Below are 18754 nucleotides of genomic sequence, written 5' to 3' on the forward strand. Positions count from 1 at the left end.
GAATAAAGCAGTGTCTCCTCACTAAACATACTTTGTGTGTTTCGGGAGTTATTTTTTTTCAGGTAGCACTCTGATGATGAAAAGGTGAATACAACTGAAATACTGCTGTGGCCTTTCAGCAGTCCCACCAGTTGAAAGACCCAGGTGTCCTACGGAGCCAATGATGTGCACCTGCCTGTAAGAAAATAGATGTGCCCTGAAGGCAGGAACAGCAATAATGCCACAAGTACTTATGTTTTCCACCATGTCACCTACACTTATATGACAACAGGGACTTTTAAACTGATGAAAAGCTCTGGGGGATAGGGTGCTAATATTGTAATTTCTGTAGTAGTATGTCCCATATTCTGTCAAAGAAGAGAAAAAAACAAACCACCTGTGTGTTACAGTTGTGGCTAGGTATGGCTTATCTATACACCTATGTGTACTAGTCACTTACGCTTACTTTATAGCCAGCAGTGAGAAAAGAAATGAGATGGTGCTCTGGAATTGTTTATTTCTGCCCTCTACTCTGTCTCTCTCTATATATATTGTATATATACTGCAGTGACAGTACAGGATTTCAACATCAGCACTGTAATGTGGATTGAAAGTCTTGTGAGCTGAATCCTGACCACCTAATCCCTCACATGTGATAGGATTTGTAAACTGATGTAGCAGTCTCTAAAAATGTTACCTACAAGACAGTGTACTTGGCTTAAAGGAATGAGCTAAGGAAAGAATGCAATAGAAATTAAAATGAAAATTTAAAAAATCTCCCATAAAAGGAAACCAATCCCAGAAAACAGGGCAAGATCCTTTTTCTTTCATTTGCATTTATGCCACAGGTGGTACTGGAGGTGAAGACTGATGATATCATCATAATCATAAATTCAGGACACACTGTCTATCAAATAAATGAACTTGAATGGAGTACTAAAATATAGAGAGAAAAGAAAAGAACTCCATGCCTTAGAAGGGAGCAGTGAAAGTATAGTCTGAAATACTTCACGTGGGAAAGACAACCTTAGAACCAAAGGGCTCGGGGCAGGGCGGGGAGAGGTTGGAAAAAGGAGACCTAAATCTCAGGGGAAATTAAAACAGCCCAGGAAAGAATTTAGTGCTATGTGGATGTTAAGATTGCAACTTGTTAAATTAAGTTTCTCTTTTGTAGCTATTTCCAATTGTAATACATATTTAATCTTTGGGATTTTTTTTTTCTTTTTTAATTTACCATTTCAAGTCTGTATAGTGATCAAACTGGATTCAAATGAATATAAGAGGCACACTGTATAATACTTTAATGAAAGACCTGAAGCCAAACATGACAAACTTGCTTCTTGGAACATTTGCAACCCAAAACAATCTTGAGAATCCCAGATATTGTGATGTATTTTCTTCTAAGCTGCAAGAGTCAGTTTTGTGTACTCAGTAAATCTGCTGGCAGGCGTCACACAATAGAAGTGCAGACAAGTGGTGAGACAATTTACAACTGTAAGACTGTTATAATCTCCTATTGTCATTCTGCATTACACATGTTGCATCAAGATGCAGTTTGATATATATTTTAAATTAGATAAATGGGCTGTTGTCAAAAGAGCAATGTTTTTTCACACCATCAACTGTATGTATCTCATTCATGCCTTGGGTTGCTGTTAGCATTTGTGAGCCATGCAGCAGGCTGGACCAGAGAAAAGGATGAGGGAATAATAGAGAGGCAACAAAATGGTATGTTTTCATCCATACTAATTCCCTGATCTGGCTCCCTACAGGGCCTTGTGAATGCTGCAGCAAGCAAATGGAGGGAGAAAGGAACATGAAGCTGGGGACAAGACTAAGTCCATAGCACCTCAAAAGCAGTAATGACATTTAATACTAAAATTCAATTAATATCCTCTCCACTACTTTTTCAGTTCCCTTGACTGCTCTCTAGTTATGGCTTTGATATCAAAAAGCCGGTTGAAGGAGCTCTCTAAGACTCGTTTTGGAGTTTTAGAAAGCAGGCATTCTCTATTGCAGCACTGGATGCACAGGGAATAATTCCACCTAGTGTGCATGCCACAGCTTCAGCACGAACAGGTTATATGGAGTAACAATTACATATTAATCAATTAGTATAGATATACATAGAAATTATTGTAACTGATTATCATAGTACTGCCTACATCTGATCATGCGCAATGAAGAATTCATTTGAGTGGAAGGGCTGCTTTTATGACCACCAACCCATTTGAGATTCTGTTGGCTGTCCTTGAAGTCTTTGTTCTTGTCCTTGTTCTTTGATCTTGAAGCTTTACGCAGTTTCAATCACACGTGGTCACTTTCAACATTGTTCTCATCTAGCGTACAGGAACATCTAGTCATAAGAGCAAAGAACTGCAAAACTTATGAGTAATTACTAGTTAATCACTTGACTACACTTTTGTAATTACCTCCCTGGCTACACTTTTGTCTATTGTTTCAATCATAATGCTAGTATATGATTTCTTATAATAATTTATCAAATCTCACTTTCACAGTTATGTAGCAGCAAACCAGTTTCCACAGCTGGTACAAAACATTAAAACCATTAAAATATTTAGACATACCATACAGAATGTATAGACGTATGCTATCAGTTTATGGGCATATGCTATTAGCTTAATCTCACAAAGTTGATGGTTACCACTCTGAAAACTCCTCTAATGCTATGCTTATTTATCTTGGTCTGTTGGTCAAAATTAAAATGTGTTGCCTACTAACACCAGTGTGAGAAGCTCCTGTGCTATAAGAGTCTTTGTACTGTTTTGCAGTTATAACCAAATCTGTTTTATCAATGCTTAGCTTCTGTCTCCTTTTCTATTACCATCTTCCAAGAATTTCTTCTTTTGATTTCTTTTGTCCAATTAACTCCTTGGTTTTGAGAAACTTTTCCTGGGTTTATTAAATATTATTTTATACTGTACTTTAAAAGGTATTCTATGAATAGTAAATAAAAAAAATGTATTTAATGCATACAAAGGCTTTGGAAAAAGACCCTTTCAAGTGACTACAGAGGCTTGGAAAAGGTTGAGGTATAAGGAGTCTGTATTTCATTACATCTCAACCATATGTGAAGTTGGAATGTATTGTAGATGTGACAGTAGCAGAATTGTGGATGGAAGTAGAAAATTTTTCCATATGAAGATGCTTCATGCCCAGAATAACACATTCTTATTGCTTGCAATAAGAGGTCTTGTGACAAGCACAGAATTGAGCAATGCTACACTGTAATTAAAGATGACATAGCATGTTGTTATTTTACAACACTACTTGTCTATAAACATCTTATTCTTGTCATCTGTCTACTTACTAAAACTAGTAAACTAGAGAGGCAGGGTGCTGAAAGGAATAAGCATGCAGCACAGGCTTTCATTTCTACATCACCAATTCAGACCTGGCCATAAATACTCATGTTGAGAAGCCATAGTTTAGTAGCATTTTCTTGGCCTGTGTTTTCAAATAATTCCCCAGATGATGCATATATCATTACAAAATCAGCTCTACAACTGCCACTAAGTGCATCAGTGTTGATTATCTCTTTAGAGAGACTGAGAATTGAGTGCTACAAGTGGCAATGATATCTGGTCCTAAAAGAGCTAAGAACACATTCCTTAGACGCACACTGACAGAACAGTAAGGGAAAAGGAACCTAAATGCTAAATTCAATTAAAATAATAAAAATCTTTGTAATTCTAATGCTTTAATTTCTTATTTAATCATGCAATAGATATGTAAGAAAGTCTCCTAGTCTTCTGGTTTTTTATATGGAACCAGTAGGATTGCTATCTGATATCAGGTCTGTTCACTTCAGATGTCGTTTTATACCAGGGAAACTACAGAATGTAAGATAAGAACCAAAATCAAAGAAGGTAAAAGAATTCTGAACCAAAACTTGAGCTGGTATTTTTATGAAATTATTCCATTGCCATTATTTTCAGAAAATGCTTTTAAAAAATGTCCTAAATATAATGAACTGATGTTTTTAAAGCATGTAAATTTCTAGGGTTTTAGATCAAAAGTTTATCAAGAATTCATTATGAATTTTCCTTGGGATAAACCTTTTTGTTTAAAAGAAATAGGTTAGCTTTGGAGTTCTAAAATGTTTCTAATGTAGAGCTTAATTTAAAAAAATAAGTTTTAAAACTGTGTCAATATTTTTCGGACAACTTTTCCAATTACATCTATAGTGTGGATCTTAGCTAAGCAGCTTAGCTAATTAATTTTTAGGTGTAACATGCAACTTATAGTCCATGGGATTTCAGTGGCCTGCGGCCAACCATCTAACAAAGGAATGGCTTTTTTTTTTTTTCTTTACATTGTTCAGGTAGAGATTCATCAACAGAAAAGCAGAATTACCAAAGGAGAATGGCTCCTCCAGCCAGAAGTCTAATATTTACTTGTAGCTACAGTTGCTTTCAAATTATTATTATTTTTTTTTTTTTAATTGTAAGTCATTTAACTAACCATGTAGCTCATGGCATTATCCAGCCATTCTCAAGGCTGTCTAAATTTACATTGAGTTTTGCTTGAATGACCTCATTGGCTAATGAGCAATTGTCTGCTAAGAATAAAAAAAGTAAATATCTTCCAAAATAAACTTCTAACAAATTTTATTTGATTTTAAAAGGCAGAGAATTCCAGTGCTGAGTAAGCAATTTCTTCTCTCTTCCTGTTAAAATAAAATTGTCATTATATTCATGGCTAAATGGTTATAATGGTACTGTTCTGGATAATGTCAGTGACAGACATAATTGGATGCTTAATTTACAAACCTAAAAAAAAGTTCACCTATTGCAAGCATTTTACATGTCACATAATTTGTATTGAGCTTCTGAATGCTCAACAGTATGAATATCTTATCATGGATCTTAGTGTCCTAATATGAACTCTAAATTTAACTTACATGCGAAAAACTGACAAACTTTGAAAACCTAAGATGACAAAATGAGTCTGTTCTTAGGTTACAGTTCTGTATTATTGAGATGCATATGCTCATCATGAATAAACCTCTCCAGCTGCAGAGTTTCCTACTGACTTTTAAAGAGTATTTAAGATTGCATGCTGAGCATACTGAACCTGTTCTTGCAGATCTGTGTATTTTGATATTACTGATACAGAAATTCTATCAAAGCTAACACTAATCAAAGCCAAAATTCTATCAAATACCAAATGTGGGTGGAAGGATTCAGCCATGTAGTTGTAGAGGTACCAGTGTCACCTATCAGTAGCTCCATTTTTATGAACTTTATGGATATTTCAAAGTCTACTATTGTGTATTACTGCTTCAAAATTTCATTTAACTGTAACTTAGGAAGAGCATGAAGGAATCAACTGCTTATAAACATGGAGCTATATTTAATTTGATACTTTAATGAGCAGTATATTAGTTCATATAGAATACTGGTTCAACTACACTGGATTACAGTTATCACTACTTGTCTAGACATGGGATCAAAATGTGAATCTTAAATTAGATTGCCTTAAGATTTGCTTTTTTCAGGGTGTCGTGGTTTAACCCCAGCCAGCAACTAAGCACCACGCAGCCGCTCACTCACTTCCTCCCCACCCAGTAGGATAGGAAAGAAAATCAGGAAAAGAAGTAAAACTTGTGGGTTGAGATAAGAATGGTTTAATAGAACAGAAAAGAAGAAACTAATAATGATAATCATAACACTAATAAAATGACAGCAGTAATAATAAAAGGAGTGGAATATACAAATGATACACAGTGCAATTGCTCACCACCCACCAATCGACGCCCAGTTAATCCCCAAGCAGCGATCCCCTGCCCCCACTTCTCCCAGTTTATATACTAGATGTGGTGTCACATGGTATGGAATACCCCGTTGGCCACTTTGGGTCAGCTGCCCTGACTGTGACCTGTTCCAACTTCTTGTGCCCCTCCAGCTTTATTGCTGGCTGGGCTTGAGAAGCTGAAAAATCTTGACTTAGTCTAAACATTACTTGGCAACAACTGAAAACATCCGTGCTATCAACATTCTTCTCATACTGAACTCAAAACATAGCACTGTACCAGCTACTAGGAAGACAATTAACTCTATCCCATCTGAAACCAGGACACAGGGTATTGTACTTATCTTAATAATACAACAGTCCAGTAGCTGAAGCATAGAAGTTTGCAAAGAAAACCTCAGAATCTCTTGGGAAATTTATTTCAAGACTTGCAGTGTATATTAAATATTTTTCACGAAAAATGACATTGAAAATATAAGAAAAAAAACTAAAGGAAGGCTGACATATAATTAAGATCTCAAATTAATCACTGTCTTAAACTTCAATATGAGGCATACATCAAAATGATAAATTACAGTGCCATAGGTGGACAAATATGGCTTATTTAACAACATTATTCTGAAAGAAAAAAAATTAAACAGAACATTGAAATAGTAAGTGGATTTTTTCCATACTAAGGGAGAGACATTTTTTCTTCCAATAATTAAATATTTCTTAAGGCAGAAGAAATGATAAGTTACTCATTGGTTTTTAACTTTCAAATAATGACTTTTTTTGCAGATGTTAAAATGAATGTATTTCCATTCATTTTGCCTGGAACAAAATTATGCATGGTTCTGTGGCTCTCTAATCAATCAACTTTTGTTTATTTATTGATTTTTAAAGATTTATCAAAGAAAAATTAGCACCCAACAGACAACAATTAAAGTCCAACAGGTGATTATGGTAGAAAAATACACTAGGTCTATAACAAGCACATGTGCATGAGATTTTTTCCTTCAAATGTTATTTTGCAAATGAAAGAACAAGGAAGAGAAGTCTATCTAGATAAATTTATCACATATTCTCTCTAAAACAGGATGGCAAATTCTTGGCAGCAGGAACAATCTTTGACTGTACTTTTGCATACTGTTAATAAAGTGTCACAGCCATCCATACTGAGCCTTTGAGAGGTACCAGTGATTAGATACTCCCTCCTGCATGGCACAGTCCCCTGCCTGCTAGCCAGACCTATAGTCTTGGACTGTGTGCTTCTTGCCTTTAGCCCACACCCATAATTTCACAGACCAATTGCTGTTTGTTCAGCTTCACAACTGCTACTTCATGCTATTCACCCATGTGAGTGGTAATATTGTGGCCAAGGGAAACCTTAAGCAGATCAAAGGTTAGTATGGGATTCTGAGGGGAAGAGTTGGGGGGATATGATCACAGATGGTGTTGGTATTCCTCACAATCCTCCTGGTTAGGTGAAAAGCTCTGGCTATGAGCAAGTGCATCCATCAGACCAATGCTGAACTGGACAGTTGTCTTCAAGGGTTTGGCCTCCTTAATCATGGTATCTCATCTGAAGATGAGGTAGGACTTCTGGGAAGAAGTGAAACCACCTGATCAAGGCAAAGAAGAACATAACTGCTAGTGACCTGCTTACCTCAAAAAGAGTGCCTTTAAAAATATTCTTGTCAGGGGACAGGGACCTAACTAGAGTAGAAGAAAATTGAGCTCTGGATTAGAAGGAAGGATGGGAAGTAAGTAGCAAAATTGGGACACTAGACTTTAAGACATCACATTTGGATTTATTTGGGGAATTGTTGGGTATAATCTCCTGGGAAGCAATTATGAGGAGGAAGGGCAGCCAGAGAGACAGCTGATTTTTTTTTAAGACAGCCAACTATTTTAAGGGGAAGTGAACTTTGGCAAATGACTCATGAGGCTAATAAGGGAGCTTCTTAATGAACTAAAATGCAAAGAAGTACAGACAAAAAAAAAAACAACCAAAACTGGAAAAAAGGATAGATAATAAGAAAAGAGTATGAAAGTGTGTTGTGGTTTAACCCCAGCCAACAGCTAAGCACCTGTCCTGGGTTCAGCTGGGATAGAGTTAATTTTTACAGGAACCTGGGAGGTGGGGGCATAGCCGGGGCAGCTGACCTGAACTAGCCAAGGAGCTATTCCATACCATGTGACATCATGCTCAGTACAAAATAGCAGCTATGTCCTCACCGACTAATAAAAAGGAAACACAGGCTTTCTTAGGTGTTGTGGGTTTTTGGAGAATGCATATTCCAAATTACAGTCAAATTGTAAGCCCTCTCTACCAAGTTACTCGGAAGAAGAATGATTTTAAATGGGGGCCTGAGCAACAACAAGCCTTTGAACAGATTAAGCAGGAGATTGTTCACGCAGTAGCTCTTGGGTCAGTCCGGACAGGACAAGATATTAAAAATATGCTCTACACTGCAGCTGGGGAGAATGGCCCTACCTGGAGCCTTTGGCAGAAAGCACCTGGGGAGACCCGTGGCCGACCTCTGGGGTTTTGGAGTCGGGGATATCGAGGATCCGAGGCTCGCTATACTCCAACTGAAAAAGAGATCTTGGCAGCATATGAAGGAGTTCGAGCCGCCTCAGAAGTGGTTGGTACTGAAACACAGCTCTTCTTAGCACCTCGACTGCCAGTGCTGGGCTGGATGTTCAAAGGGAAAGTTTCCTCTACGCATCACACGACTGACGCCACGTGGAGTAAGTGGATCGCACTGATCACACAGCGAGCTCGCATAGGAAACCCCGACAACAGGCATGACGTCACATGGTATGGAATAGCTCCTTGGCTAGTTCAGGTCGGCTGCCCCGGCTATGCCCCCACCTCCCAGGTTCCTGTAAAAATTAACTCTATCCCAGCTGAACCCAGGACAGCACCATGCAGCCGCTCACTCACTTCCCCCCACCCAGTGGGGTGGGGAGAGAATCAGGAAAAAAAAGTAAAACTTGTGGGTTGAGATAAGAACATTTTAATAGAACAGAAAGGAATAAGCTAATAATGATAATAATAACACTAATAAAATGACAGCAGTAATAATAAAAGGACTGGAATATACAAAACAAGTGATGCACAATGCAGTTGCTCAGCACTCGGTGATCGATGCCTGGCTAGTTCCCAAGCAGCGTTCCCCCAGGCCAACTCCCCCCAGTTTATATACTAGACATGACATCACATGGTATGGAATACCCCTTTGGCCACTTTGGGTCAGCTGTCCTGTCTGTGTCCCGTTCCAACTTCTTGTGCCCCTCCAGCCTTTTTGCTGGCTGGGCATGAGAAGCTGAAAAATCCTTGACTTAGTCTAAACATTACTCACCAACAACTGAAAACATCAGTATGTTATCAACATTCTTCTCAAACTGAATCCAAGACATAACACTATACCAGCTACTAGAAAGAAAATTAACTCTATCCCAGCTGAAACCAGGACAAATTGTTGCTTCAGTACTTAGGGACAAAATGAAGATGGCCAAAGTCCAAGGGGCACTAACACTAGTGAGGGGTGTTATGGGTTATAAAAAGTGATTCTACAAGTATGTTAGTAGCAAAAACGACAGGGAAAAATACAGATACACTGGTGAGTGGAGACAACAATGGACAACATGGAAAAGGCCAAAGAACTCAATGCCTTTTGTGTATCATTCTTCACAAAAAGAAACTGCTTCATGTGTCAGTATAGTTGGGAAGGAGAGAGGCAGTTACTTCTGGGTGTGCAGTGAGGGATTACATAGAGAAGTTCAATATAGTCACTTTTATAGATTCACCCACAGGTGCTGAAAGAGCTGTCCCACCATGACTGAAAAGCTGCTCTCTGTAATCCACGAAAAATTATGGCAATCAGTGGTAGTCCCTCATGACTAGACTGACCACCACAAGTACTATAAACTAGTAACCCTTCCCTCAGTTCCTGGAAGTATCCTGAAGAGCGCACTTCTGTAATCCATTTTCCAACACCTGAAGGATGAAAGTAATTGGGAGTAGCACAGACTTACCAAGGGCAAATTATGCTTGATGAACACAAATGACATTTAAGGATGTAAAGGGATGTTATAAGTGGCCACTGCCTCAAGCAGCTCTGGGGCCTGGAGGTTTCTCTTGCCCAGCCATAGGAGCCCAGCCTGGGGCATCTTGAGACGTGGAGGTGTCTGACTCAGGCCAATGGACCTTGTTGATGCTTTTCGCATTTGCAGGTTTAACCAGTTGCACAGCTAAGCATGTATCCTAGAGAAACACACAGACGCACACACAGACGCTGACATGACTGTCTACAGACTGCCACAGACAAAGTGCTGCCTTCAACGGCACCTACCTACAGGACTCACATAAAACACAAGCACCAGCAGCCAAGTCCCCTCTTCAGCTGGCAGACACAGGAGGTCACTAGTGCAGACAGGCACATGAGATTATCTGGGTTCACAAACACATACATTTGCGGATCCCCCAAGTACCAGCACGACCTCTCTGTCCACTCAGCACCCCTGCCCAGATTGCAGGCCTTCTTACCTGCCCCATGGGTCCTCTACTCACTGGCTGGTCCAGCTTGATGCTCACTAGCAAACATGCAGCACTTACACACTTGTCCAGCATGGACCCTCCACCCACCTGATACCTCATCCCAGGTCCAGCACCTCCTACCTGCTGGCGAGTCCAGCTGTAATTGTGCACACCCGGTTTGGAGAGGATACAGACAGTTGCCCTCCACACTCCCCTAGCACCAGGCACATGGCCTGTTCCAGCTGCCGGCACTGCGTGCCTCGCTTGCTTCACCCAAGCAGGTTCCTCCCAGTAGCTGTTTTTTGGGACAGACGCTGTTCCCACCCCAGTGAGTGGCAGCCAAGATCCCCATCTACTCCAGCAGCTGGCACTGAGAGCCCACTTCTGCAGTAGCTGATACCACAGGGTAGGGGCACCTACACCTCTAGTCTGACCCCAGAAGCTGGCACTCAGCCCTTGAAGCCCTCACACATGCACAGGAGAGAGAGTGAGGTTGCACTGAGTGTTAAAAAAGGATTTAATAAGAAGATAGGACAGATTGTGGTGATTAGGTGCAGGACTCAGCCGGATGAGCGTAATGACCGGACCCATTTTTCAGAAACATCACAACACTCACAAAATTATGAAAATGCAGAAGAATAGCACAAAATAATTTGTGATTGGGAACAAAATACTTTATATTAAGACTTTAAAAGCCCATATTAAACAGAAAGAATACTCTGAAGAGTGTGATTTTATTGCAGTACTTAAGAACCTAGCATAAGAACTGACAGATGCTAATACTAAGGGCTCTGTAATTTAGCAGATAAAAGCAGAATAAGAGCCAGTGACTGGAAGTTTAAAAATCAGAGTTAAAAAGTCTTATTTCTAAGTGAGGCAGAGTGATCAGTAGAATCAAAGAAAGTGATAGTTTTCTTAAATCTTGATGTCTTCAAGAGCTGAATTTGTTTCCAGAAGTTATTCTTTAGCCAAATCCAAATTAGTGATTGCAATATCAAGAAAATTGTGTGAAATACAATAAAAATTAATCAGATTAAGTCCACAGGCCTATTTTTCTTTAGTCTTTCTGGATCTATACAGGAATGGTGGGAAAAATACAATGTACAGGTGAAATATTTAAAATTAATAAGCACCAAGGCAACCTGGTATTGATTTCATAAAGAGTGATTCCCTTCTGTGCTACAGCTTTACAAGTAATTCTGGCATTAGGATTAAGCATGATAGTCCTGGGGCAATGATGTATTGTGACACACAGGCTACACTGGATCAGCTGGAAGAAAAAAAATATTTTCCCACCCAAAACTTATTTTATTTAGTGACAATGTTACGTATTAACTGACAGAGTGCATTTTGGAAATGTTACTTAAGATTTTAAAAAACATTGGCTAGGAAGATGTCATGTGATTATACATCTCTGCATGATACATGGGAAATAATATTGATCTATAGTTTTACCAGATAAAATATCTGAGGTATGTTGAAACTTTTAGTAGGATGGACTTCTTGTTTTGGTTTTTCTTGTCTGGATTGATGCTGAAGTATCAATAATATGATCAAAAGCAGGATAATAGTCTGCCATTGTTAATCACAGCATAAAATTTGTGTAAATTTACTTCTCTTAGTGGAGTTACACTGCAAGCACATCAATCTAAAAAAATCACTTTGCAACATGACTTAGCACCGTATCTTATAGCTTACATATTTATTTATTCTTTCTCTAAACTTAGGATTTGATAACTCCCCTTCATTTACTAAATTAATTTTTAAATGTTGCAAATTGTAACTTTCTCTTTATCTTCCCTATACCAAGGGAGTTCAGAACTACTTACCACATTAATAACTATCTTGAAGAACGGTACAATAAAGTCAAAGCCTGATAAGCATCTTTCATGTTTTCTATTTCCCTGAATATACAGACATTTTATTTCTGCATCACACGCTGTGGATAGTAGATACAAGTCTATGAACAAGCATTGTTGGGATGCTTTCCATCCACAGTTAGTATTCCAAGACTAGAAGGATATGCTAGATAATTTTATGTGACTTCCTAGACAATGTGGCAGATATTCCCATGCATTCAGCCAAAAGAAAGAAACTCTAGCACCTTTCTTTTTTCTTGTTATCCAACAGGTTGAATGGAAGTAAAAATTCAGAATTTAGATTGCCTTCTTATGTTTAGTATGTTTCCTTGTTAGATTTAGTATGTTTCATTTTCAAGACAGGAGTTTCCATGATGAATGCATCTGTTTAGGTAATTTAAGCATTCTCTATTTTACTTACTCCTTTCTTCTCTTTGTTGACTTTCCTTTCAGAAACACTAGGCAAACTCAACTTAATTCCATTGGGCTCGCTGAAGCAATCTTATGACAGAGAGCAGCCATACTCAAAATAGCTATGGCAAAATCTGAACGAAAACAAAAAAAGCCTGTAGTATCTGTCAGGTAGTAAGCCTGGTGACAACTTTACGTCTTAAAGTCTGTGGCTTTTACAACTCCAACCTGGCAAACACTTTTTGAGTGAACCTTTTATAGAGACCACTCCAACATTAAACAATAATTCATTAGAACACCTTTAAATTTTTATATGAAGTTAGTAGTCATATTATTAGCTTCATACAGCTAGTACTTCATGAACCTTACCTAAATCCAGATTTAGATTATGTGTAGCCACATTTTTGAATTCTGATACGCAGGAGAGCTAAAAATAGATTATCCTATTTGTTCACATTCTCTAGCTCTATACCAACTGCCAAAATTATTTTTAGCATCCACATCCTGGCACATTTAAGTCCTACTAGTATTTCTGATCTACATGCTTCAATAATCCTGTACATCAGCTACCAATTTTTCTTAATTTTGCTGAAAGAAATGCATGATAGATCCCTACAAGTCACTAGATGGAAATCCTATTCTGTTAATAAACACCATCTGCTCCCTTCTTTCCTGCCCCTCCTGCCATTATCCATAAAGATGAGATCAGTCTTGAAATTTTTAACATTGCTCTCAAATCCTTCTCAAAAGCATTTCAGCAGAATTGCTGAATTCCAATACCACCACTCCAGTACAAACATGAAGACCATTTCATTATTTATACAGCGTCTAATAATTCAGTTTTATAATTCAGCTTTAAATAGATGTGTAGCAGTACAAAACAGATAAAATTATATTTCATAACACTGTTATAAATAATTGTGATTCATCTCCAGGACATGCAAGTGTTTCACTATAAGAATAAACTATATATTAAGTTATTTTTTTCTTCCCCATGATCAATAGGATAGCACAAAAATGTCTATCATACTTACCTTGAATAAAGATTGCCATAAATTCTAGCAGTAAATTTTTTAATGAAGTCAATGGTTTTAACAAGGTCAGCTACCTGTTTAATAGCTGTAAAACAACCCAGTAAGAACAAAAGGAAGCACTGTTCAAAGCAGGACTAGGTTCACTGAAGCCTCTTGCTGTATGGGCCAAGCTGCTATCTTGCTTGCTTTCTTAGCAGCTGTATTTCCCCTCCCCTGCCCTCAGTGAATAAAGCTGCTTATGTATCTCAGGACAACAGGAAATGGAAAAGTGCATTAAATTCTTCTATTCCAAAATAAAAATAATCTTGTCAGAAGTAAAATAAAAAGGACACAGCTACACTGTGGCTTGGCCTAAATGATCAAATAAGGGATCAAGTACAGCATTTCTCCTCCATATATTAATACCCATACATGCTACACAGATACTGAAAGCTACTAAAAAAAAAGAAAAGATGGCAGAAACCTCTCCAGAAAAAAACAGGCAAGGAATCAGCAGACTTGCAACTCCCCCATTTCTCACTCCAGTCAGCAAAGCTGTGTCACTAGACAGTGATGAAGTGATAAATTGCTGCTGGTAATACTGTAGCTCAAGTTTTTTCTTAATATCCCTCCTTAATTTTCAATGCATCTCACCATTTTATGTTGCCACTGTAAGTAAAGTCTTTTTATTTTGAGTAATCTGTTTCAGTTTTCTCTCATTAAATCCTTTTTCTCCGGCGGTATTGTGCTATATAGAGAGCTATATCTCTGTATTTCTCAGATGTGTTCTTTCCCAAATAATAGAGAAACTGAACATAAAGAAGTATGTGCACAATGGTACCAAAGCTTACCCAAATATGCCACTTGACATTGAGGAAAGAAAGAAGGTGAGAAGGAGGGAGAGGAGGAGAGAGGGAGAGAAAGAGAGAAGGATGGAAGGACAGAAGATACAGACTGAGGCTTATGATATTGATGGTAGGAGGCTGGAGTGCGTATTTCTGTGGTCTATTGTGTACTTAGTTTGAGTGGGTGCAATTGCAGGGGCTTACAAATGATGTCCTAGCACAGTAGGTCTATTGATGACATAATTTTATATCATTTCATACACATTTTTATTCTCAGGATACCAGAAAATTAATATGTTCCTCTAAGTTATGATCAAGAAAGTCCACAGCAGATTCATAGTTCCCACACATTCTGTCAGGTACTCTGGAGTTTCTTGTCAATTTTCAGCTTTACTGCAGATACTTCAAGGAGGATGGGAGGTCAAAGAAAGAGGTGTTGGTGGGCTTTGTTTATTTGTTTATTTATTTATTTGGCAGGTTTGGGGCTTTTTTTTAAAGATAGTCAACACTAATGCATCCCATATAACCATCTGTCTATGCCTTCTATTTTCAAACATTTCAAAGGAAAGTATTTTAAATGATCACTGATTATGAAAAGTATGTTCCTTCTTTTTCAAATCACACCTGGATCTAATCCTTTCAGAGATATGTCTCTACCGCTCATCCTGCCCTCTCATGCTATCTCTGTCTATCATTTTGCTTTATTGCAATGATAGGTTGCTAATCATTTCTGTCTTAGGTTTCGAATTACAAATCTATAATGAAGCACTAAAGTATGTGGTCTGATATTTAGGGGTGCTAATTATGCAGATATTTCATCAGGAAGTTAAAAAGGAGCTACTGGGCAATTAAATTTTTTTAAAATTGGATACTAGGTAGAACCAGATCTGAAAATGTTGATTGCAGGGTTAAAGACATTCACAGAGTACAAGAACAGAAATGGAGATTGCCCTGATGTGATTATCATTTAAATACCTCTATTCTCTCATGTCAAGGAATGATGCATGAAATGAATGTAACGTAATGAGTTTTCATTTATTTGCAAGCTAAGTGTAAAGACAGGTAGCTTCAGAGGAAGTCAGAAAAATAGGAATTGAAAGAAAAATTCTCTCACTAAATGAAGCTGCCTTGATGCAGCTCTTAAAAAAGTAGATCTGGCTGTGGGAAGGGAGACTCCAGTGAACTAAAACTCTGGGGTCTAATCTAACTTCTTTCAATATTCCTGATTTCACAAAATAAAGCCTGAGATTGGAAAAAGATGGGTATCAGATTCAAGATAATAAGTTTATGTTTTGTTCTAAAATGCTGATTTCTGTGGCTGAAAGTAAAATTTCCCCACGCTTGTCAGTGATTCAGAAGCCTGAGTTCTATTAATCAGCACGTTATTTTAGCCTAGAAACAAACTATGTGAGGAATCATTTATACGTGCAAACTGAACTCTATTAGTCATCTTCCATTTTAGTTTTAATCATTCTCTATCATAACCAAAATGCATAATACACTATCTGTTAGCATTAGTAGTGCAAAACCTTTTGGCAAATGATGTATAAGGACAGCAGATGATACCATACATGGTGAATTCAAATTTCCCAATTTATGGCACCAAGTCAATGATAAAGAGTGCTACATATTTTCCTAATATGCATAAGAGAAGTACATACTATATTTTGCATAGTTAAAAATCCATAGGGATTTCTGTGTAATATTTTTGTAATAATGCTGCTGCTTAACAATGTTACTGAACACTTGAAAAATTAACAGACTACAGAGTAGCTATAATCTAGCCAAAAATAATTGTTACACTTAGCTTGAATTTCTGTTTTGTAAATTACCTCTTCCTTGTGTGCAAGCCAGAAAAAAGTGTGTGTAATTGCCTCATTTATTTTCTATAATAACTCAAGGGACAAGAAAGACCTGAAAATTCTTTTATGTTTTTCATTTCATATCTTTACATAAGTACATATAGGAGAGAATTTCTATATGAAGTAGCATTCTAATGCATCATACCTGAAGATAAACTATGTCAATGGCTGAACACATTTTACTAGAGAGTGATTCTGGGCTGTATTTCTATGGCAGCCCTTCATTGCATTACCAGTTTTTGGATATTTTCCTAGCTATCAAAGTGTTACTTAGCTAGTTACTTTCTCAGAGATTAGCTTCTATTGCAGGTGGGTACTACAACGGCCTCAGAGCTTCTCCAGGCTGTACTATAGCTCCTGGCTTGCTGACAGAGACACTTAGTGGAAGCAGAAAGATCAAGTGTTTTTACATCAATTAAGAAAAGAAAAAAAAAAAAACAATAGGAAAGAAAAAGAGAAAAACAACAGTTTCTGTTTATATCCTATAAACACATGTTAGAGTTCAGAGTCCCAGTGCCAAGAAATTGATTAAACATGACTAAAGTGAGTTTGATCATAAACAAGATCCTTCCTGGAACATACATACAATACTATGAACTTCTGGACTTCAGGAATACATGAGCCTGCTCATTTACTTCAGTGTCTGCGTGAAAACTGTAGACAATTGTGAAAACTGAAATAGAGAAGTAGCTTTATGTCAGTTCAGAAAACTGAGTCAGCATTTCTCCTATGCAAGTATGAGAAGGAATCTCTCCATAAAACTTGCAGATAGAAATTCAACTTTCTAGTGAAATTCAAGATTAACTAGTAATGTCTGGCATTAATTTGAATAAGCATATATTAGAAGGACCAGAAAGATTATGACTATGTTTTTCAGAATTTAAAGAATTTGGCAATATTAAAGTAAAGGTCATAAAACATTTCTGTCTAGATGGGACTATAGATGGTAGAGTTTTAAATATTTTGGTTTCAGATGTGAGTCTGTGCATCTGAATGACTGCATGAAAATGAAACATTGTAACTTGGATGAGGTTATAAGTGTGTATATGTATATATTCTTGTGGGACGTTTATTTTTGTTAAGTATAGAGATCAGAGAAAAAAATCCAGAATCTTTTTTTAAAGAATGTCTTACCTTCATAGTAAACTTTAAAGCCATGAGCACTAACTGCAAAGTCACTTGTCAAGCGCAGTGAAAACACAGATTTTGTACTTGTCACAGGTGGAGGAAGATGAAATCCTGTTAACCTAAGAAAGAAAAAAGCAAAACTCATGGTTAATTCTCTGAAAAATAAAACTGTATGTGACATGTTGCTGTTCCAAACAATATTTCATCAAGGCAAGGGCAACTGACTTAAACATATATAGTTTATATTACTTGAGAAAATGATTTTTACACAGTAGTTTAAGGAATCAATATTAAATTTTAGTGGGTGTCACGGACACTGAAGCAGGTAAGGTACTTTGGGTTGAGAAAACTATACTTAGAAGAGATGATAGTAAGATAGAGAAACTGGACTTAAAAAATGGTCCAGATTATCAGTAGATGAAAAAAACACCTCACAAACCACCAGCCAAGTTACACTATTTAGAGTTATGTTCAAACATCTATTGCATTATATATTTTACACAGACTTCTGTTAAAATTTGTAGTGGATGAATTTTCTGCCCTAACATGATGAAAGAAAGGGGACCATGATTCACTTTATTCAGGGAATTTAAGATTATTTAAACTAGGTACTTTAGCCTTAGAGAAGATATTTCTGCTTTCAACTCAAACAGGAAATCCAAAGACCATCATAGTGAAATCATACATCCATAAAGAAAGCTCTCTTGCAAGGAATTACAGGATTGCTGGGGGTGAGGGAGGGTTGGTTGGTTTGGTTTTGTTTTATTAAAACCACTATGTTTGAGACACAGATGAAAGAACAATTTTTGAGTACTCATAGCACTGCTGATATGCTCTACTGACACTCAGCTCTACACATTCTTTTCGTTTGACGTACATATGATAACACTTACTTTCTCTATTCTAGGAGAATAACTTTGTCAGGGTTCATACCAGACCAACAAAACCCATAGAATTTACCTGTCAAAAATACGTAAACAAGTTGAATAATTTACCTGTGGATACTCCTCAGCCTAGTTAGCTGTGTGTGTCAAGTTGTGTAGCAGATTAGGATGATTTATTTTATTAATGATTAACATTAAATTGTTTTCATGTGTTTGTAGCTAAGCCCTGTTTTTGCTTATTACTTTGAATTTAGAATTATAGAAAAATTTAGGTCAGATAGTCCAACCTCCTGCTCAGAGTAGGCTTAACATAAGAGTTAGTCCAGGCGGCTCAAGATTTACCTTTTCCTTTTCCATTGTTAGAATAAATTCACCATTTCTTTTTTTTTTTATACATACATTCATGATCATGTTTTGATTTACTGTTATATGTGAAATATAAAATCTAGTGTACACATGCACAAAAAACC

The 18754-nt window shown here is 37.3% G+C and overlaps 1 protein-coding gene across 3 annotated transcripts in view; it reads right to left on the minus strand.

The window, feature by feature from the left end:
* The window catches only part of CSMD3 (CUB and Sushi multiple domains 3), a 767893-nt gene that overhangs the window by 630990 nt on the left and 118149 nt on the right, over positions 1-18754 (minus strand). For all 3 annotated transcript variants that reach the window (XM_049824473.1, XM_049824463.1, XM_049824457.1), the window contains exon 3: positions 17407-17519. In XM_049824473.1, the coding sequence (XP_049680430.1) occupies positions 17407-17519 (113 nt within the window). The remainder of the gene's footprint in view (positions 1-17406; positions 17520-18754) is intronic.

The sequence above is a fragment of the Accipiter gentilis genome, chromosome 2, assembly GCF_929443795.1.
Source record: "Accipiter gentilis chromosome 2, bAccGen1.1, whole genome shotgun sequence".
Taxonomy (NCBI): Eukaryota; Metazoa; Chordata; class Aves; order Accipitriformes; family Accipitridae; genus Astur; species Astur gentilis.